A 22,027-nucleotide genomic window follows, 5' to 3' on the forward strand; every position below is an offset into this window, starting at 1 on the left:
GCAAACAAACAACATTCTAAAGGACCCCGAAAATTTGGAAATCTGGCCTAAAACTAACTAAATGAAATTCAACAGAAACAAAATGCAAAGTTCTGCATTCAGGCAAAAAACCAAAACCAAATACACAGGTGTAGGTGGTGGGTCACCTTGTCTGGCAGCAGTACATGTAAAAAGGATCTCAGGATTGAAATCCACTATAAGCTGAACGTGAGTCGGCACTGTGAAGTGGTTGGAAAGCAGGGTACTGAAATTTTAGGCTCCATTAATGGAACCACAGTACCCACGTCACAATAAGTGATAGTTCCACCCCTCTCCATGCTAAACAGACCTCATCTGGACTACTGTGTCCAATTCTGGGTGCCACACCTTAACAGAAATGTAGGCAAAGTGGAACGAGTTCAAAAAAGGGCATGATAGATGGTTGGAGGCCTAGAAAAAAGTCCTACAAGGAAAGGTCAAAGGAAGTGGGGAACAGGGTATGTTTTGCTTGGAGAAGACTAAGGGAGATACGGCACTGGACCCAGGCACTTTTTAAAATCCGTCTTATCCAATTCCCCTCCATACTACATCTCAAATTACTTTTGTACATGCAGGCCCCATTGATTTTCAGCACAGCCTTTTTGAGTGGTCAAAGAGGGCCCTTTGTATACAGAGCCCAGAAATTAATTTCTTGGGGAAATCTTACAAGGCACTGATTCCTCTCTCGTAGTGGAAAAACTTTCCGATTTGGATCTGTACGTCTGTTATAGAGCAGCACAGTTTCACCTTGGCAGCTTAGAAAATTTGGGTTCAAGCAGCACTTAATGGCAGACTCTTTCCCCTGTGTATTACAAAGGTGCTAACGTGTTTTGATGTGCTTTTGTGTGTTTTTAACACTATAGTTTTGTTTATTATTCATGTTTTACTTACGTGTTTTATTTGCTTAACTGTGATGGCCTTTGGCCGCATGTAATAAACCTTCTGATTCTTTCTGACTTCCAATGAATGAATGGTCTAACAATGAAACCAACTGCTTAGGGGAGTGGCAAGCTCTCCCTTGATGAAGGTTTTCAAGCAGAGGTTGGACACCCATCTGTCAGGAATTGCCTAGTTTTGGATTTGTTGTTAATCTAGACGGCCTGTAAGAGCCAAGCTACAAGTGACGCCTGACACAGGTTGGACACTTGTCAGCTTACCTCAAGTTTTGATGGGAAATGTAGGCATCCTGGTTTTACAGCTTGGCTCTCCATTACAGCTGCAAGACCAGGATGCCTACATTTCCCATCAAAACTTGAGGGAAGCTGAGAAGTGTCCAACCTGTGTCAGGCGTCATTTGTAGCTTGGCTCTAAGATTCCTTCCAGCTCTAGCAGTGAAATCCTAGACAGAGTTTAGTCCTGGGTTTAGACTGAAGTAACTCTGCTTAGGATTTCATTGTAGGTGAAATCTAAATCTATCTAAATCATCTAAATATATATCTGAATATATATTTTTATATGTGAAATATGTTATAATATACTATGTTTTTTATCAATCTATTTGTGGTTTTAACTGTATAAATTCATGTGCTTTAATTTAATTAATTTAATTTAATGTAATTTATTGTATTTATATTCCGCCCTCCCCGCTTTCGCAGGCTCAGGGCAGATACAGAACACAAATATACACATCACTAAAAACACCTTAAAAATACAATCATCTCATCTACATCTATTACATATAAATAATTTTTTAAAAAATTTTAAAAGCAGCACATAACAAAAGTTTAGTGTATACACACAGCGGTGTTCCCAGAGCAAATCCATACCTTAATAATAAGTGTGGCGGCAGCATCTGCGTTCACATGGGGGAATAGTTTAACCCCTCCCCTCCACGGGGGGGCGGGGGTACCGCCCGGCGTCAGCCATATGCCTGGCAGAATAGCTCCGTCTTACAGGCCCGGCGAAATGCAAGCAAATCTTACCAGGCCCTTAATATGTTGTAATCCGCCCTGAGCCCTTTGTGGGGAGGGCAGAATAGAAATCCAAAGAACATAAATAAAATAAATAGGTGACTCTTGGTCTGAAAATTACGCTGTTGACTAACAGAGCAATCCTATGGAGAGTTACTCCAGTCTGAGCCCATTGACTTCAATGGGCTTAGACTGGTGTAACTGGTGTAACTGGTGTAACTCTCCATAGGATTACACTGTAAATTCAGGAGATTCTGCCTTATCTTGGGCCTAGCAAAATAGCAAGATGGGGCCAGGGGAACATAACAGCCAAGGCACAGTAGGATAGTGTCAGGCTACAGAGATGAACTTACCCTGCTCTGCAGCCTGTGCAGGACAGAAACTTCACCACTTTATTCATAAAGCGGGCCCCTTGCACAAGAGTTATGCCTGTCATGTCTAAGTATTTGTAACAGCCTGGAAAAAAATGCGATCTGGAGATTACTCCAGAGCTTCTAAAGTTTCTTGCATAACAATTTGTTCTATAATAATATTTGGAAACTAGTAAGTAGCGCTGTCAAAAAGAGCTGATTTATGTCTTCCGCTCAGTCTTTTTCTTCACAACGTTCTGTCTGGGCCCCCTTCCTTTAAAAAAATGAAATGGTTTCCCTGAGCAGACGCTATACAGCTGTTTAGAGTGAGAAGTCACTCTATGGGAACACCATTTTTTAACCAGGGCAAGTTAAAGAGATTGCAACCGTGTGCTGAAAGATGACAACGTAAAGATTAAGATCCAGAAACTACCGACACCACCTTTATTTATTTCGCACTTAAACGTATACCAAGGAATGCCTGCCCTTCCAAGCTACACTTTGATTTAAACCTCCTGACCCAAACCAAAAACCATTCCAAGCTCTCCCAGGCATCATTTATAACTGTCGTTTATGACCACAATCAACACACAACGTATCAAATGTGTATTGAATACCTGACCCTATAACGCTTAGGCATTTTTGGAGCATAGTTTTATGTAGCGGCATTGTATCTGCAAAATACTGGGGGCGGAGGGGCGGTATCTGCAGTTTTATTTTCTTGGTTTTAAACTGTAATGTTTTAATTGTGACTTGCAAGCTGCCTTGAGCCACGGGGAAAGGCGGGAGATAAATACTTTCATAAGAAATTAAGACAAGAACAAAATACAACCATTCGAAATAAAAGGAAGAGGCAGGCAGAAAGGCCATCTGCAGGGGTCATTTCGTAGAAAAAGAGCGGGAGGAACTCATTAGCACAACTCATTAGCATAACATTAGCATATGCAACGCCCCCTGACATCACCTATCCTGGCTGTTTTGGACCCAATCCTGGCCATTCAGGGCCGAAATTGGGCCCAAAATGGCAAAAGGGGGCTGAAAATGGCCAAAAAGGGGCCCAAAATGGTCAGGATTGGGCTGCTGCTGAGTGGGAGAGTGATCCACCCCCTGTCAGAGGCCCTATCCAGGCCATTTCGGCCCCAATCCAGGCTGAAACAGGCCCCAAATGGCCGAGAGTCAGGTGGGTGGGGCCACCTGACATGTGACCTCTTTGGGGAACAGCTGGAACTGCATTCCTGAGTGTTCCCCCTCGAAATGAGCCCTGGCCACCTGCCATTTTTCTTCAGCCAACTCCAAGCTCTAGTAGTATTTACATTGCTGAAAATTATGCCCATGTTTTGGAGAAGGCATGTAACTGTACCAATGTTTAATTCCTGCCCCACATAGGTCTACGGAGTCTGGTGGGAAGTAACCACGCTCATGCATGTTCACATTGCACATGCTTGTTGCAACATATTCTGTTTTCATAGTTCTACAGTGCAATCCTAAAGCAGAATTAAGGACTTCGTTGATTTCAATAGACTTAGAACGTAGTAACTCCTTTTAAGGCAATGCTGATAATCCTTGCTGTAAATGGGTTGCATCCTATACCAGCTTTTCTACTCTGTCGCCTCATGAGATAGTGGCTACAATGAAGAAGAGAATTGGCTCTTCTTCATTGTAGCCACTATCTCATGAGGCTTTTGTCCACATGGGTCACTGTTCCCAGCATAGCCTTCTTCACAGTCACATGAGCCCCTCCTCCTTTGGTCAGTGCTAGAGGTGGGCACGAACTGAAATACGAACCAAAATTCATCATGAACCAAGCCAGTTCGTGCTTCACGAACTAGTGGTTCGTCAAAGCCCATTTCTGACAAACCACTACAAACTTTAGGTTTGTTTTTTCAGTTCGTCACTGCAGACAGCCTGGTGCCAATCAATCAGTTTCCTAGTAAACAGGGGGATGGGCTTTCTGCAGCCCCGGAAGTGACCTTCTGTTGCCCCGGAAGTGACGTTTTCACAAACCAAACAAACCAGTTTGTGAACCAGGGCAAGTTTGTGGTTCACGAGACGTGATGAACCACGAACCGCACAGTTCAGTATTTTCCCAGTTCATGCCCACCTCTAGTCAGTGCAAAAGCTGGTAGAAGATGAACTAATATAAAGTTCTGTCAAAGCTAGAAAAAAAATGATTGGATCACTTGTTGTTTCTATCTGTATTATTTGATATATCCTTCTTGTGTGTTCTGCCTTTGTATTCTACATTGTTGTTTATATGTATATATTCTTCTATTTATTTATTTATTTACTTCATTTATACCCTGCCATTCTCCCCACAGACACCCAAAGTGGCTTACATTGTTCTCCTCTCCTCTATTTTATCCTCACACCAACCCTGTGAGGTAGGTTAGGCTGTGTGTGTGTGACTGGCCCCAAATCACCCAGCAAGCTTCTAAGCACAGCGGGGTGTTCCAGAACCTAGTCCAACTCTCTAACCATTACACCACACTACATTATAAATTCTACATTGGTGATTTAATAAATATACTAAAGGAGAGCGATAGCATTTTTAAATGACACCAATCATATTATTAGACATGCGGAGGTAGGGGGGGAAAGTAAGGGAAGATGGAAGCAGCTTTTTGATACAAGTATACAAATAAGATCATCTGTAGTTGTGACCCTGCGTGGGTTGAATGGGAGTAATGTGTAATTCTGCCAGTGCTATGTTGACAGAGATTTAAAAGGCAGGCTCTTCCCCAGAATTATTTTACACAATATTGTACAGACAGTCTTGAGCAACTGCCAATCCAGCAATACAAACCGCAAAGAAAGGAGGAAAAGGGGTCAGGAACAAAAATGCTATTGCCTTTTCAATGTATCTCATGCTCTAAGGAACGGTCTGGCACAGATCAGGAGCAATCATGAACTGACAGACCTACACAATAATGTTATTTATTTTATGCTCAATAGTAGCATAAATTTTGGGCGAGGGAGGTGCAGAATGATTTCATCACATTACAGTGTTCCTCTTTTCCAATTCATGCTCTCTAACACACTTCAGAAGCTCCAGAAAAACATAAAAGCTGGACACAAAGCTGGAGTTGTTGAAAGAGAAAAGTCATTCTTAGGAAGGGACACGCAAGCTGATATTTCTGATGATGTGGTAGTTTATGATACCGACAGAAATGCGTATTGGGGCTAAATGTTGAAGGTCAGAGTGTCAGATAATTAGGTTTTTTTTTATTTACTTCATTTATAGATCAGCTTTCTCCCCAATGGGTACCTAATGTGGCTTACGTCATTCTCCGCTCTTCCATTTTATCCTCACCACAACCCTGTGAGGTAAGCTAGGCTGAGAGCATGTGACTGGGCCCAAGGTCAACCAGCAAGCTTCCCTAGCAGAACAGGGGTTCGAATCTGGGTCTCCTTGATCCTAGTCTGACATTCTAACCACTACACCATACTGAATCATAACCTCTCAGACGGAAACTACACGAGACGCCCAGTACTGCAAGGTTCCCTGGGTAGTGTAGTCTTACAAAGAACACCACTCAATGTGATTCTCTGCCAGGGAATCTCTCTCTCTCTCTCTCTCTCTCTCTCTCTCTCTCTCACACACACACACACACACACACACACAAAGCTTTGGTTCGGGTTTTTGCAAGAGAGAAAGAGAATTCACAATGCAATTCTCCACTGGGGAGAAGAGAGGTGTGTGGGGGGGGAATTCTCTCTCTCTCTCTCTCTCTCTCTCTCTCTCTCTCTCTCTCTCTCTCTCTCTCTTGCAAAAAGCTGCCCTGAATTTCCTGCCTTCTGTTAAGTCCCCCTTCCCCCCACCCCCAGAGGAAAAATCCGAGCCGAGGCTTTTTAAGAGAGAGATTCTCCAGCGAAGAATCACATCAAGTGGCTGTTCTTTGTAAGACTACACTACCCAGGGAACCTTGCGGGACCCGACATGTGGAGTCTCATGTAGCTTCCCTCTAAGTTTTCCTCCAAAGAGAAGGAGAGTTTCCATTTGTACCTGGAATAAAACTAGCACATTGGAGATAAGAGACCCCAGCTTTCGAGCACTGCAATCCTAGGCAGAGTTTCTCCAGTCCAAGTCCATTGAACTCAAGAGGCAAACTGAAGTAACTCTGCATAACAACGTGTTGTTCGTCTCCTAAAGCCATCTCATGCACTACCCAGGAGCAAATTCAAGTTTGCCACCAAGTGAGCCTTGTAAGTAGGCACTCGCCTGCTCATCTGTGGAGGCTGAAGCCGTTTCATGACCCTTTAGCATGTCGAACCCGCGACCTTTACCTCGGTACATGTCAGCAGAAATAGGGCGACTGATTCCCAAGGCATCCTCAGTTACGAACGTCTGACAAAAATCATGCAGCATTTTTGTCCCAAGTCCGCATCTTCTAAACTTTTTTCGGACAAACACCGTGTCCAGTACAGGGAGCAAGTAGCACTGGCCACTGTATCCATCGCACAGGCTTCCTGGAAGAAAAAACCAATATGGCCATTAAATGCTTTATTGAATCCTAAACATCATAGCTTATGCATGAGATTGTTGGTTTTAAGTGCTTAAGCCCCATCTGCCCTGAACTGGATAGCCAGGGTGAGCCTGTTCTCGTCAGATCTCAGGGCCAAGCTACACATGACGAATGACACTTGAACGGCAAGTGGATTGAGTGGAGGGCAAGTGAACAGGGAGAAATACACTTGCTGTTCAAGTGTCATTCGTCATGTGTAGCTTGGCCCTCAGAAGCTAAGCAGGGTCAGCCTTGGTTAGTAATTGGATGGGAGACCTCCAACGAAGACCATGGTTGCAGAGGCAGGCAACGACAAACCACCTCTTATAGTTTCTTGCCATGAAAATCCCACCAGGGGTCACCGTAAGTAAACTCTAACTTGAGGGCACTCTCTACCACCAAACCCCATCTAGCTATGCTGCTTGCTGTAAGGACCATCGGCAGATTTGCTGTTTCAACTCAGTCTTCTTTGCAAGCTTATTATAAAATTAAACGAGCTACCCATTTCGTTCACTGAAACATGCTGCAGAAATAATTAAACAAGTGCAACCTGTTGTAGATATGCTTGTCGACACGGTAAGGAAAGTCCAGTGGCTGCATTCGGGGGGGGGGGGGGGAAGTATCCAACTATGCAGTTCGTCCAACAGAACGGCATTTCCGTTTGCAGTGGAAGGGACAGCCAATTTCCACCTCCTGCTGCAACCCACCCCCCCCTTTGCCCACTACGCTGCAGTCCCCCAAGAACTAATCAGAGGGTGGGGCTCAGTGGGCTACCCCAGGAGATAGCCTCTTCCAATGCAATTCCTCAGTTGCATATGCAAATTAAATTCCACAAAGAGGCTGGACTTTAAAAGCAGCGCAGCAAAGGGAAGTCTTTCTCCTACTTGTCTTAACCATGGTGTCACAGAACCGAGGCCAGGACATGTGAGTGAGCAACCAAGGGCTACAGTTGTTCAGATATCAGAGCCAGTGTGGTTTAGTGGCGCAAATGGGAGACCCAGGTTTGAATCCATTCCCTGCCACGGAATCTTGCTGGGTTATGTCGAACCATCTCATACTCTCACCTAACCAATCTCACAGGGTTGCAGAGAAGATAAAATGATGGAGGAAGTAACCACGTTTTAAGATGCTATTGGGGAGAAACGTGGGGTACAGGTAAGTAAAGAAGAGCCCTCTTGAGACACAGAAGGAAACATGATCAAGCAACATTAAATCTTGTGACTCGGTTTGGCCAGGCCAGGTCTAAACATTAAGAAGATGCATACTAAACTTTTGTTCAGGACCTAGTACTGGCTATAACCCCAGTCACCAGGTTCCAGCAAAGATCAGCACAGGCCCTGGGCTGGAAACCCCACATCCAGAGCTTTTTTCAGGGGGAACGCGGGGAAACGGAGTTCCGGAACCTCTTGAAAATGGTCACATGGCTGGTGGCCCTGCCCCCTCATCTCCAGACAGAGAGGAGTTGAGATTGCCCTCTGCGCCGCTCAGCAGCATGGAGGGCAATCTCAACTCCCCTCTGTCTGGAGATCAGGGGGCAGGGCCACCAGCCATGTTACCATTTTCTCCAAGGGCAACCCACTGAGTTCCACCACCTCTTTTCCCAGAAAAAAAGTCCTGCCCACATCTAAGGTCTGCATCTGAAGAAGAGAGCTGTGGTTCTCAAAAGCTTACACCTCAATAAAGTTGTTTAGTCTTGAAGGTGCTACTGGACTTTTATCTACGGTCTGGGTTCTGGTATGGCTATAAAGCTTGAGACCTTATCACAGGAGATTACTGCTTCTGTATGCAATGAGACACCACTTTTTGTCTCTACAATGGGATTTTTTTTTTTTTACAACAACATACAAGTATCATAGGCTGGTTCCTCCTGGTTCTTCTCAGTAACCTGTTTTTTGGAAGAAGCAATCACAAACACACACACACACACACACACACACTAAAAGTGGACCCCTTCTGTCCTATTAATAGCTACAAGTCAGGCCAGTGCAACACACAACCTCCCAAACCAAATGCAGCCAGCAACCATATATGGTGGCCCGCCAGCAGCTCAATAACAACTCCCTCTTGGTTCTGCTGTGTTCCTGGAACTGCAAACACAGGGGAGTTGTTCTACACCCTGGTTGATCACAACACATGGCTTATGAGCTGTGTTTGGCTTGGTGGGTTGAGCAGGCCTGGCTATAATGGGCTCTTCTTTCGCAGATAGAGGCCCGTGGTTTGGAAGAAGCCAGCTCCCTCCCCTTTTTTCCCCACTGATCTCATAATGCAGGTTAACTGGTAATCATGTTCTCAGTCCATGCCCAGCCATGAATAACGTCACTCTCTTTTTTCTGTTCCGTTTACAAGGGCAGCCCAGTTATGCAAAAGTCCAGGAATCCTGCTGTGTAAGGCAACCTTCAGGGTGGGGCTCGCTGCCCTCTGGTTACTCACAAGATTGGAGCAGATGGATGGAGCTAAGAAAAGCACTAGGCCTATATGTGAGCCAAAAAACCCAGCACTCCATGGGCTGGACGGCGGCCCAACAGAGACATCAGATTCTGGCAACAAGACACCATTCATTTTGTGAGACCAACAGATTTCTCTGGCTACAAGGGCCAAGCTAGCTGTAAAAGGTGTGTGTGTGTGTGTTGTGTGTGTGGGAGAGAGAGAGAGAAAGTTATTCCTCTTAGAACCCAACATTGTCCTATAGGATTTCTTTCAATCATTCAACAGGACTTCTCAAAAACCTGAAATGCAATTGAATGGAAGGCTAACGGGACAGAGTTGAGAGCCAAACATTCTTGTGCAGAAGAATGGACACTATTAAGCCGCTGATAATGTGAAAGAAAGAGATGCGGAACCAACTAAAACTATTGCCTAAATCCTTTTATAAATCAACAAACGGTGTGGAAATTGTGATGTCAATTTCAGTAATCGAGTCTCTTAGAGTCACACGAGGATGCCAATGCAAAGTTAAAATGTATCAGTCAGATGAAGTGGGAGGTATGCAGCGAAAGAACTCACATGGAATCAAAACCTCACAAAACCCCACAAAAAGTAAGACAACTGAACATTTGGCTGATAGCTTTGGCTGTCAATCTTACCTGCCCACCACACACAGTGCTTTTTTCAGACATATCAAGATTACAGTCGCCATATTTAACTGGCTCTGTGAGTTTATCGAATTGATAAAGATTAAAATCTTTTACTTGCTTATTTCAAGATTTATATCCTGCTTTTTTCACCAACGGGAACCCAAAAGCAGCTTACGATATCATTCTCCTCTCTTCCATTATATCCTCACAACAAGCTTGTAAGGCACTGGGGAAGGCAATGGCAAACCACCCCGTATCAAAAGTCTGCCAAGAAAACATCATGATGTGACGTCCCCCCCATGGGTCAGTAATGACTCAGTGCTTGCACCTAAGCCTGTAAGGCAAGCTAGGTGGAGACTGTATGAGTGACCCAAAGTCACTTGGAAAGCTTCCTTGGCAGAGTGAGGATTCAAACCTGGGTCTTCCAGATCCTAGTCTGACACTTTAACCACTATACCAGCTGGTTCTTTTCCATAGTGGCAAGCAGACTTTGCAGTATCATGCCCAGGCATGTTCATCTGGCATCTTTATCCTAGTCTCCTTTAGGAGCCAATTAAACACATTTTTAAATGAATCAATCCACTTTCTATATAGTATACCTTTGCCCTAGTTTGTTTTTCACAGTGTTCTCTAATTCTAAAAGAGTCCAGTAGCACCTTTAAGACTAACCAACTTTACTGTAGCATAAGCTTTCGAGAACCACAGTTCTCTTCGTCAGATGCATCTGATGAAGAGAACTGTGAATATTTTTAGCGGCAGCGAAATCAGCAATAGCTTCAGTCTGGAAACTAAAGATAGTGCCAACTAAAGAGATGTGGCTCTCTAAGATATGGGACCATTTCATCCTAGATAAGATTAATGATAATATCCTCAATGCTGAATGCTTTCCTGCCAGGTCTAATTTCTATGAGAAATGGTTCCCTTTTCTTAAATTTATAGACATGCATGATTTACATCCAAAAATAAGAATTGCTGACGTTGACTCAGTTTTCTGATATTTGGTAATATTATGTATGCTTTGTTTAAAAGTTATTGTAATGTTCATATTCTTCAAAACTTGTAAACTATTGTTGATTAGTTGTTGTGTTACAGTTGATGTGCATTGTTGATTTCTATTTGTTGTATGTTATAAAACTTAACAAAAAAAAAAAGAGAGCTGTGGCTCTTGAAAGCTTATGCTGCAGTAAAGTTGGTTAGTCTTAAAAGTGCTACTGGACTCTTTTTTTTATTATAATAGAGTTGTTTCTCACTTACTGTAAACTGCCTTGGAGGCCTGGAGTAGGTGGAAAGCATTGATGATGTAAGTACCATTGATACTTTAATAACATAAAGAAAAGGAAATAGATATCGCTATTTTCCCTGACGTAAAGGAAGCTTTGGTGCCCCTGTGATGTCAGAAACTAGTTGTCAGGACTGTGACCCACAGCACTTCCATCTTTTTTCCCTCTTCTCACTTGTTGTACTTTTCCAGTGTAGTTTTTGTGTGCAGGTTCACAGAAGCAGTTTTGGTTCCCAAGACAGCCTTATCTGAGATGGCATGCCGCAGCGACCTTGGAGAAACTACTTCCACATTCCCAGCTCTATACAGACAGGGGAGGGGGGGGGGATGGACTGGAGGGTTTGATATACTGTATCAAGCAATTAACACGTCATTCTCAACAAGGGCCTTGTGTGCAGCCAGAAGCTATCTAGCCTTTGGATTACCTATGGACACTTGTACTTTGAATATATACTCTCTCAATAAATAACCTTTGATTCAAGAGACTTTGGATTTCTTGCTGCAAGGGGTGGGAGATGAAATCAGAGTAACCTGAATTCCATAGACTGACACTAGTACTCTAATTTCAGTCTTCATCTCATACTTATATTGATGCCAGCAACCAGCATGCAGCATGAGAGAGGAAAATTGCCATTTTTAACAGGCCCAGGAGATACGGGGACAAGTAACAGCTAGCACAGTTGTCCCATACACATTCTTAGACTGTGTGAGTCATTTCAGTGTGAGTGTAGTGGTTAAAATGTTGGACTAGGATCCGTGAAAACCAAGATTGAATCCCCAATCTGCCATGGAGGCTTGCTGGGTGATCTTCGGCTCATCGTGCCTAATCTAATCTCAACCTAATCTACTTCACAGGATTGTTGTTGTGAGGAGAAAATGGAGGAGAGGAGAACATTAATAATAACAGTAACAACAGTAACAACATTCAATTTATATACCGCCCTTCAGGATGACTTAACACCTACTCAGAATGGTTTACAAGGTATGTTATTACTATCCCCACAACAATAATCACCCTGTGAGGTGGGTGGGGCTGAGAGAGCTCCGAGAAGCTGTGACTGACCCAAGGTCACCCAGCTGGCTTCAACTGAAGGAGTAGGGAATCAAACCCTGTTCTCCAGATTAGAGTCCTGTGCTCTTAAACACTATACCAAACATTGGCCGTTTCCACACGTCTTACCTGCCTGCAGAACATCGCGCGAAAAACCCGGAAGACACCGTCTTCTCGCGCGAAATCAAACCAGGAAGACACTGTTATCCAGGAGTTTTGCGCGAAATCGCAATTTTGTGCGAGAAGACGGTGTCTTCCGGGTCTTTTGGGCAATGTTCTGCCGGCAGGTAAGATCTGTGGAAATGACCATTGTAAGACACTCTGGGGAGAAAGGTAGGGTATAAATAAAGTCAACAAACAAACACCGGTACTGATAAAATAATGTCTTGAGCTATTGTTCTCTTCTTCCTGGGTGTTATGGTTGAGGGAAAGGATGCAAGAACTGAATGAAGAAGGAAGCCTTTATGCCCCTTCGGAGCCTTTAATTTGTTTGGCTGGGCCACAGATGCGAAATGACTAACCTATGAGCCAGGCAGAATGGTAAACAGCAATTAGGTGGGCAGAGAAAGCAGACAGCCATTAACGCTCTCAAACATCCCAAAGGCCAGGAAAAGCCCAGGCCCGTCCTGCCCCACATCTAAAAGACCCAAACCAAACAAAATTGTGCATTCCAACTAGCTCCCCTGATTAACAAGCTGGCTTGGCAGGCATGTGTCCGGAGAGACCTTCTACAGACACAGTACTTGTGTCAAGGGAGAGAAGGATTCTGCTTGAACGGCACCCAAAGTCAACCCATTGTGTGAGTTGTGTACACACACATTCACACACGCCTACACAAAACCTAAGAAAGCCAGCGAAAATCCCTGGCTGCAAATAAAATCAAACAAGAGCATGGCTTGGCCCATGGTTATATGCTTCATTCTATTATATTCCAAGTTTTATATATAGCGCAAAAAAAAAAATCATGTGCTAGAAAAATAAAACTAGAAATGAAAGACAACAGCCAAATCAGAGCTGCGTCGCAGGCGCAGGCGCTTCACTCCGCCCCTTGCATCATGTCCCAGTTCTCTCTCCAGCCTGCAAAAGCCAGACTTAGCTATTGTATCCGAATTTGGCAGACTGTTTTTTCCATAAACCGCAAGTTGTCTCCAAACCAGAACTGGAAATCCACTTCAAAGTGCGATTTCCAGCTCTGGTTTGGAAGCAGACTATGGTCTGTGGAAACCATCATTTGTCTGATCCAGATGTGGCCACGGCAAACTATGGTTTGGGTGAACCAAAAGGAGAATTTGAGCACGCAATGGGAGAAAAGAGGGGAGGGGAAAGGAAAGGAAAAAGCCCTCGAGCCTGAGGAACGACTCTGATAACCAAACTAGGATTTTGGCCAGGAAATCAGAGTCTGATGGTATGCGAGAAGTCTTCAGATCCTAGTCCCCTATTTGAAGGTGTGACCAATCGGACAGAACACACCCTTGAAAAAGTTCTAACATAGAGATTCCTGGAAAATTTGTTCCAACTGCTGAAAATCTGGTATGGTCAAGAGGGTTTCCCACCACTTCTTAAATACGTTAGGAATATTTCGTTATCCAGATTACAGATGCAAGAGATGTAAGAATGTACTGCACATATGGTAAAACTGTTGCCCCAAACATGTAAAACTTGAACCTGTCCTTGAAAAATATCTCAGCATTTAAACTTGAGTGATCCAGAGATGTTTTCAGAAAGGAGAACCTTTTAGGGAAAGTAACGCAGGGATCAGGCTAGACTGATCTCATCGGATCTCGGAGCCAAAACACACGTTAAGAAAAACCTAGGTTCAGCACGTGTTCTCTTACCTCAAGGTTTGCCGGGATCTGTAGGAGTCCTGGAAGCTTAAAGTAGGCGTCCTGGAAGCTTAAAGATCTGTAGGGGTCCTGGAAGCTTAAAGTCCTGGAAGCTTAAAGGATCTGTAAGCGTCCTGGAAGCTTAAAGGCGTCCTGGAAGCTTAAAGCTTAAAATACAGGCGCCTGTATTTCCCTTTCCCTTTTTGCTGCTCTGTAAATGCTAAACTTTAAGCTTCCAGGACGCCTACAGATCCCAGCAAACCTTGAGGTAAGAGAACACGTGCTGAACCTAGGTTTTTCTTAACGTGTGTTTTGGCTCTCAGAAGCTAAGCAGAGTCAGCCCTGGTTAGCACTTGGATGGGAGACCACCACAGAAATGCAGGGGCCCTATGCAGAGATAGGCAACGGCAAGCTCCCTCTGTTTGTCTCTCGCCTTGAAAACTCCAGATGAAAATGATGGAGTTAGTGGAAATGGCTAAACTTACAGCTCTGATCAGAGATAAAACATTGTCTATTTTTATGGCTAACTGGAAACCCCTTATTGATTTTCTGCGTGACACAAGGAAAAATTATTTGATGACTTGTGGTTTTGTTTTTTAAGAAGATAAATCTGGGGAAAAATAAGTAGAAGGTGGGGCAGTAGTGGAAAAAATAATTTTTGGAGAGATTAAAATTTAAAGTATGATGTTTGTTAAAATAAGGTAAGTGTTGTAGAGAAAAAAGGAAAATAAAATATGTATTATTGTTTTCTCTTATTTATAATTTCTCTTTTTTCTTTTTTTGTATGTTCTTTTTCCTATTTCTTTTATTTCTTTGCCCTTTTATTGGGCTTTTAATTCTATTAATAAAATTAAAAAATCCAAAAAAGAAAACCCCAGATGGGGTTGTCATAAATTGGCTGCAACCTGACAGCACTTTACATCCGCACAAGGTAGCAAGACCACTGAGCCACCAGCTCTTATGTCTGAGACTCCCTATTATTTATTTAGGATACTTTCGTTCTCTCATTTCATTTCTCAAGGTGCACAAGGTGATTAGCAACAATATAAAATCAGTACCGTTCAAAACACAGAAGCAATCACCACCAGAAGGGGTTTCTGGCCAGTTTGTTATATTCCATACACTGCATGCTTATAAACAATTAAAGGGGCCTTTGGATTACGCACATGAACACATGAAGTTGCCTTATAGTGAATTGGACCCTTGGTCCATCAAAAAGTCAGTATTGTCTACTCAAACTGGCAGCTGCTCCCCAGGGTCTCATGTAGAAGTGTATCCCTTCATCTACTACCTGATTCTTTTAGCTGGAGATGCCAGGGACTGAATAATAATAATAATAACAACAACAACATTTGATTTATATACAGCCCTTCAGGACAACTTAATGCCCACTCAGAGCGGTTTACAAAGTATATCATTATTATCCCCACAACAAAACACCCTGTGAGGTGGGTGGGGCTGAGAGAGCTCCAGAGAGCTGTGACTAGCCCAAGGTCACCCCACTGGCTTCAAGTGGAGGAGTGGGGAATCAAACCCGGCTCTCCAGATTAGTCCCACCCTCTTAACCACTACACCAAACTGCAACCTTCTGCATGCCACTGAGCCACAGCTCCTTAAGGCCTGAATGCCAAAAGCACAAATCCCTTTGCCTAAAACAAAAGAGATGACGGGACTGTGCTGATAGCACTTGTGTAATTATTAGGTAAAGGTAGTCCCCTGTGCAAACACCGAGTCATTACTGACTCATGGCAGGATGTTGTATCATGATGTTTTCTTGGCAGACTTTTTTACAGGGTGGTTTGCCATTGCCTTCCCCAGTCATCTACACTTTACCCCCAGGAAACTGGGTACTCATTTTACTGACTTCAGAAGGATGGAAGGCTGAGTCAACCTTGAGCTGGCTAGCTGAACCCAGCTTCCGCCATGAGCAGAGCTTGGGTTGCAGTTTTGCCGCTTACCACTCTGCACCACGGGGCTCCTTAATGTAATTATTATGAGGCATAAAAAAATATAAGGGCCACAAGAAATGTTCCCCAAAAATGCATGGATCGGAGGAAGGGAACTTCCAAACATATCTAAGAATTCTTCAGATTTTGCTAAGTACTCTCTCTCTCCAAAGTCCTTCCCCCACCCTTTAAAATTTTAAATGGTGACCCTCAGTTTTTGGCACTGTGCCTACTGATGGCAAAATGTGCTCCAAACTAAGCGTACCTTTTGCTTTGACCGTATAGAAGGCAGCTGCCTCTCCATTCCTCCAAAATATTCTGGCATTCTCCTTCTCAGAATGAGGCACGAAGAGGACATCCCAAGCCGAGCTCCTCTCTTGCATTCCAAAAATGATGTAGTTAAGCACAAAGAGGACAATTCTTTCAGCGTATGTCTGGACCTTACAAAGCAAATGGAGGCGGGGGGAGAAGATGAAAGAAAAGTTGGGGGAAGCTGACTTCCAAGACAGTTTTTTCAAATATTTAATGTAACTGACTCATGTAGGATAAAAATACTTAGTAAGATCATAAAAATAATATTAGACGTGCCCAAATGCCTTGAACTTGCACCGTTATTCCTGGATTATATATTTTACTCATTAACGTAGCTGGACATGAGTAAGAGGATAAGGGAAATGGTTAGGAAATATGTGCCTGGAGAGGACAGAAGAAAGAATAAGACACAAACTCGGCTTGTTTCACTGGAACTCTTGTACTCTTGTGGGAGTCTTACAGTCTCTGTTTAACTAGTAATACATTAAAAAAAAAACAGCCACATATCTCCATCTGGCTGCATTGAAACTAGGACCATTTTCATACTGCTTACCTTCCCTCGCAATCACCCGGAACACTGTGCAAAAAACATGGAAGATTGCGTTTTCTCGCGCGAGATTTGCATGACCGCGCAAATCTCGCAAGAGAAAACGCGATCTTCTGTGTTTTTTGCGCGATGTTCCGGGTCGTTGCGAGGGAAGGTGAGCAGTGTGAAAATGGCCTATAGGGATTTTTAATCGGAGAAACCCCTTTAAGCAAGAACTCCAACAGAATAACTGCAGTACCCATTTCACTGACCGGAGACAGAAGGCACGAATAGGATACTGTACCAAAGGGTTTTCTCGCGCGAGATTTGCATGACCGCGCAAATCTCGCAAGAGAAAACGCGATCTTCTGTGTTTTTTGCGCGATGTTCCGGGTCGTTGCGAGGGAAGGTGAGCAGTGTGAAAATGGCCTATAGGGATTTTTAATCGGAGAAACCCCTTTAAGCAAGAACTCCAACAGAATAACTGCAGTACCCATTTCACTGACCGGAGACAGAAGGCACGAATAGGATACTGTACCAAAGGGGAATAAAAGACTGCTCTTCCAAGTTAATCAGGCAGTGCTATAAGTGCTACTATTAGCTACTATTACTACTATTGTTAATAGAATAACTTGGTTATCCAATTGTCTTCTCTACTACTTGCCAAAGGGGCAAAAGGGACAGTTGTGGAAAAACCAGCAGAAGAAATGAAATGGAGACAAGGAACATTACATTTTTAATAAGAAGGGAGATACACAACATGACCTGCAAGTGAAGTGTCCCAGAAAAGGAAAAACAATCTTCCAGAGAGACAGCTACTTATAGAAGGCTAGTGTTGTGTAGTGGTTAGAGCAAGGATCTGGGAGACCCAGGTTCGAATCTCCACTCTGCTGTGGAAGTTTGCTGGGTGACCACCTGTTCTCAGTCTCATCTACATTATAGGGTTGCTATGAGGATAAAACGGAGGAGAAGAGAATGATATAAGCCACATTGGGTCCTCTTTGGGGAGAACGCTGGGGCATAAATGAAGCAAATGTATATTTTATCCAATCGTATTTTACACGATCATGTATATTTTACACAGTCAACCATACGTAGATTGTGGAGGCGTGCTTTTTGGCATTACTAGGATTATTTTTGTTTTTAAAAAAGTAGACAACACCCCATAACTGGGACTTCTTGCTCACAAAGAAGGTAAGCGGTTTAAATTAAAATAATGTCTACCTGTAACAGCCCTTCTCGGGAAAGATCAGCTGTCTTCACTATATCTTCAATAAGCCACCAGGAACTGTGCAAATAAATGCCTAAAACTGAGAGGAAAAAGAAGAAAACGATGTAGAAGAGGAAACAACGGAAGATCCATTTTGAGATGTTTACCACAATGGTAGCAAGAATTCAGATTCAAAAAGACATGCATGCACTCTTGGCTTCTCCTGTTGTTTTATGCACATAGTTTTTTGGTTTTTTTTTTCAATTTCCATTGTTGGCAAACCTGGTGCTGGTGAGGAGGGGGGAAGCTAAGTCTGGGGCTGTTGGAATTCGGAAATTTCAAAAGAAGTTTCTACCCTCCATCAGTAGAAATAGAACACAATGATACTGGAGTTTCTCACGTGCAAAAGTCTTTCATCTCAATTATGCAACTAGGAAAGAAGGGACCATGCAATTAGGTCAATGATTTTCCTCTTTCTTTCTTCGTTTACCTATTTTGATGAACTTATAGCTGACCTCTCTATACGGTACTTCTTACATGAGGACACTCAAGTGAAAGGAGACGCAATGTTAGCCGGCCGTCACAGTTTAAAGGCAAAGGCTCTGTCAATTTCCCCTCTCTACAGGAGGGGAGTTCGAAAAAGACAGAGCCCCATCGCTCCTCAAAGGGTTTGTTAATTGCATCTAATTAACGAACGCTTTGAGGAGCATCTCTGCCAGCTGTCTTTTTAAGCTACTGTCTTATAGAGAGAAGCTTTGGATAGGTTTGGAAAGTGCTTCTGAACGAAGTACAAGATCAATGCAATGTATGGTTTAGAACTAGAACTAGAGAGACCTGGGTTCAAATCCACTAAAGGTGGGTGAAGACTTTTGTTTCATTTGGCATCCCTCAGTGATCAGTCCTTCATGTCCCATGTTTTAATTGTTTTAATTGTTGTTTTTATGTTTTGGTATGTTTTTAGCACTGGTTTAACTGTTTTAATGTGTTCTTGTTGTTGTTTTGGTTGGTCTTGCTCTTTTTAAAATGTGGTTTTATTACGTGTATTTTTTTTTATAATATTTTTTATTTTTCAATATCTAACATACAAAACTACTACATACATACATACCCTACAAAACAGTAACTACAAAAGACTACAATAGCACAAGGGATGGGAAGGAAAGGAGAAAAAAGAGAAAGGGAAGGGGGTGGGTGGAGAAAAAGGGGAAGGTAATCTACAAACACTAAACACTACGTTTCAATGCTTTCCCTTCATACTGCCACAGTAAAAAAAATAGCTTAATAAGATAGTGACGGAGTGGTTGATCATACAAATTACAAATTACAGCTCAAATTAAATCTTTTTCCCTCCCCTGGGCCTCGGGCGCAATTCCCTCTGCGCAGCTACCGCCGGAGCGCTCATTGCCTCCCCCCTCCCTTCAGGCTTCGGATCCTCTTCTTTTTGCTTGGTATCTGGTCCAAATTCTGGATTTATATCCACAAAATCCCTTAGCTGATCTTCTGAATTAATCTTGTAAGCTTTATCTTTATAACTAAACCCGATTCCTTCCGGGAGTAGCCATTTGTACTTTATATCCCGTTCCCTCAAAAGAGCTGCCAACATCTTGTACTTAAATCTTTTCTTCCGCACTAGAAATGGAACGTCCTTCAATATCTTGACTTTATTTCCCAGAAAGTCCAATTCCGCGTTGTATGAATTATATAGGATACTGTCCCGAACCCTCCTAGATGAAAACTCGATAACAATCTCACGAGGCAGCTGCCGCTTCGTTGCATATTTTGAAGATGCCCGACGGACTCCCAAAATGGCGCTTTTCACTTCTTCTTTAGTTGCCCTCGCGGGTGTCGCTAAAAGTTCCGAGGCAAGATCCCATAAATCCTCTTTTTCCTCCTCCTTAACATTCTGGAGACGCAAAATGGTTTGTGTTTGCTCCACTTGCAGTCCGATCAGCTGGTTTTCCACCAACTTTAATTCCCTGTTCGTTGCTCTCGTAAGTGACGCACTTTCCCGGGCAGACTTCTCTGCCCCCCCCCCCCGCTGCTTCTTTAATGGCTTTCACATCGCTTTCAATTAAGCCCACCCTTTGATCTGTTTCATTCAGCTTGTCAACAAAGGGTTTTATGGCTTCCATAACCGCTCTTTTAACCAGTTCTTCAAGCGTCTCGCCCCTCTGCAAGGCCGTCGTAACTGACTTGCCAAGAGAAGGACTCTGCTTTCTTGCAGCCATTTTAGGGGGGGGGACCCGCCAATCTTCCGAGACTCTATGAGGGGGGAAAAATCCAAGTCTTCTAATCTTCAGACCCCACCACTCCTCACAGCGCTTGTAGTAACAGAAGGGATTCGCTTACTTCCAGGCTTTTCGCCTAATCCTGCTCCTTGCCGTTTTCAATAGCCCGGCAGCACACTGGGTGCCGTGCTCGTCTGCTGGCCTCCATAGGGACAAACGGGCGATTTACCCCCTGCCTCGATCTGTCAGAGGGCTCTTCCCGGCGCGTCCCGAACTCAGACTCCCTGCCTGAGAGTCTGGGGGCTAACCTTTGCAGATCAGCCGCCCGGCCAGGCGGCTCGGCCGCTTCCTCTCGGACCTGCCGAGAGGAGCGTCCGACATGGCTGCGAAAACGAAAACGAATCATCACGTGTATTTTTAACTTGTTAGCTGCCTTGGTAGCCCTTATGAGAGCAGCAAGTCGGTATATAAATTTTGTTTAAAAATACGTGCATGCATACAGTGGAGGACAAAACAGGGTGAATAATACTGAGGGAAAATGAAAACCCTAAGAAAGGAACATGTAGGAGGGGTGCAGTGGGAGACCGACCCCCAAATGACACATATCACAGGATTTGGGGAGAAACAGGAGACCATGGGTTCCATTTTGACAACTGTTGGCTCAGAAGTTTGCATAGCTTTTATTCTCCTACAGCAAATCAATAGTTTTAAGAAAGAAAGAAAGAAAGAAAGAAAGAAAGAAAGAAAGAAAGAAAGAAAGAAAGAAAGAAAGAAAGAAAGAAAGAAAGAAAGAAAGAAAGAAAGAAAGAAAGAAAGAAAGAAAGAAAGAAAGAAAGAAAGAAAGAAGTTATTACTTACATGGCTTGCAAACTTTTACACTTAAATTTATAATTCAGTGAAAAGCCATTATGACACAGAGTGTTCCATGAAAGTACAAATGGAACTTTTTGAACCAATCCCCATTAAAAAGTGACTCTTCTTCATTACTTCAAGTTGGTGTCAGGAAACTGTTTGTTCTCTTGTTCCCCTCTACACCTTCTCTCCAAACATTACCATACTGTAATCACATTAAACCGGACTTAAGGGAAATGTCAGTCTCTCTCAGACATGGTAATTATAAAATAAATGAAGGGGAAGTATAACTCTGGTTCTTCGTGTTCCTTAAACTAACAAAGCTCACAAAATAGGAAATGGCTGGACAGTTGGGAGGACTGTAAAGCGGCAATAAAACTGCCATTAAACTGGGGGGTGTATTAAAATTCAAATGTATGGAAGCTGAAATGAAGAGAACACAGCGTTCTCTTGGCTTTCTTATAACCCCCTCCTCCAAAACTCTTGAGAAGATTAAAATGAAGGTTTCTCAAAAAAACATTTGAAGAAGGGTAAAGTTTTTTTTAAAAAAATTCTGTCTAAGTAAAGATTTCCCACAGGAATGTTACAGGATTCATGAATATTTATTAGTGTGGGCAGTACAACCCCTCCCCCCGATGTTTTGATATAAATAAGAAACATATTTTTAAAATATGTATGTGTTGCCATGTTTCCGTACATCTACACTGTTAAGGGAGAAATTAAAACCACGTTTCCTTCAAAGTTTTGTAACTCAAGTTTTTCATTTCAAGGGTAGTAGCGAGAGTCCCCCTAAAGTGACCCCCTACTGCCATCGAGTCTTCAGAAGGCAGGCAAAGGAACGCCTCCCGATCTCTTCTTCAGGCTCCTTTTCGTTTGATTCCTACCTCGTTGCACCAGCCCTTGCAAACAACAATGTAATTATTAATCCAAAAATAGGGGCGAATGG

The 22,027-nt window shown here is 43.2% G+C and overlaps 1 protein-coding gene across 1 annotated transcript in view; it reads right to left on the reverse strand.

Annotated features, from left to right (window-relative positions):
- Positions 1–22,027, reverse strand: part of LOC129345530 (protein FAM169B-like) — a 53,309-nt gene that overhangs the window by 7,627 nt on the left and 23,655 nt on the right. The window contains exons 4-6 of the mRNA XM_055002727.1: positions 18,016–18,101; positions 16,219–16,393; positions 6,563–6,745 (exon numbers count right to left, since the gene is read on the reverse strand). Coding sequence (XP_054858702.1) covers positions 6,563–6,745; positions 16,219–16,393; positions 18,016–18,101 — 444 coding nt within the window. The remainder of the gene's footprint in view (positions 1–6,562; positions 6,746–16,218; positions 16,394–18,015; positions 18,102–22,027) is intronic.

Source organism: Eublepharis macularius, chromosome 18, assembly GCF_028583425.1.
Source record: "Eublepharis macularius isolate TG4126 chromosome 18, MPM_Emac_v1.0, whole genome shotgun sequence".
Classification (NCBI taxonomy): Eukaryota; Metazoa; Chordata; class Lepidosauria; order Squamata; family Eublepharidae; genus Eublepharis; species Eublepharis macularius.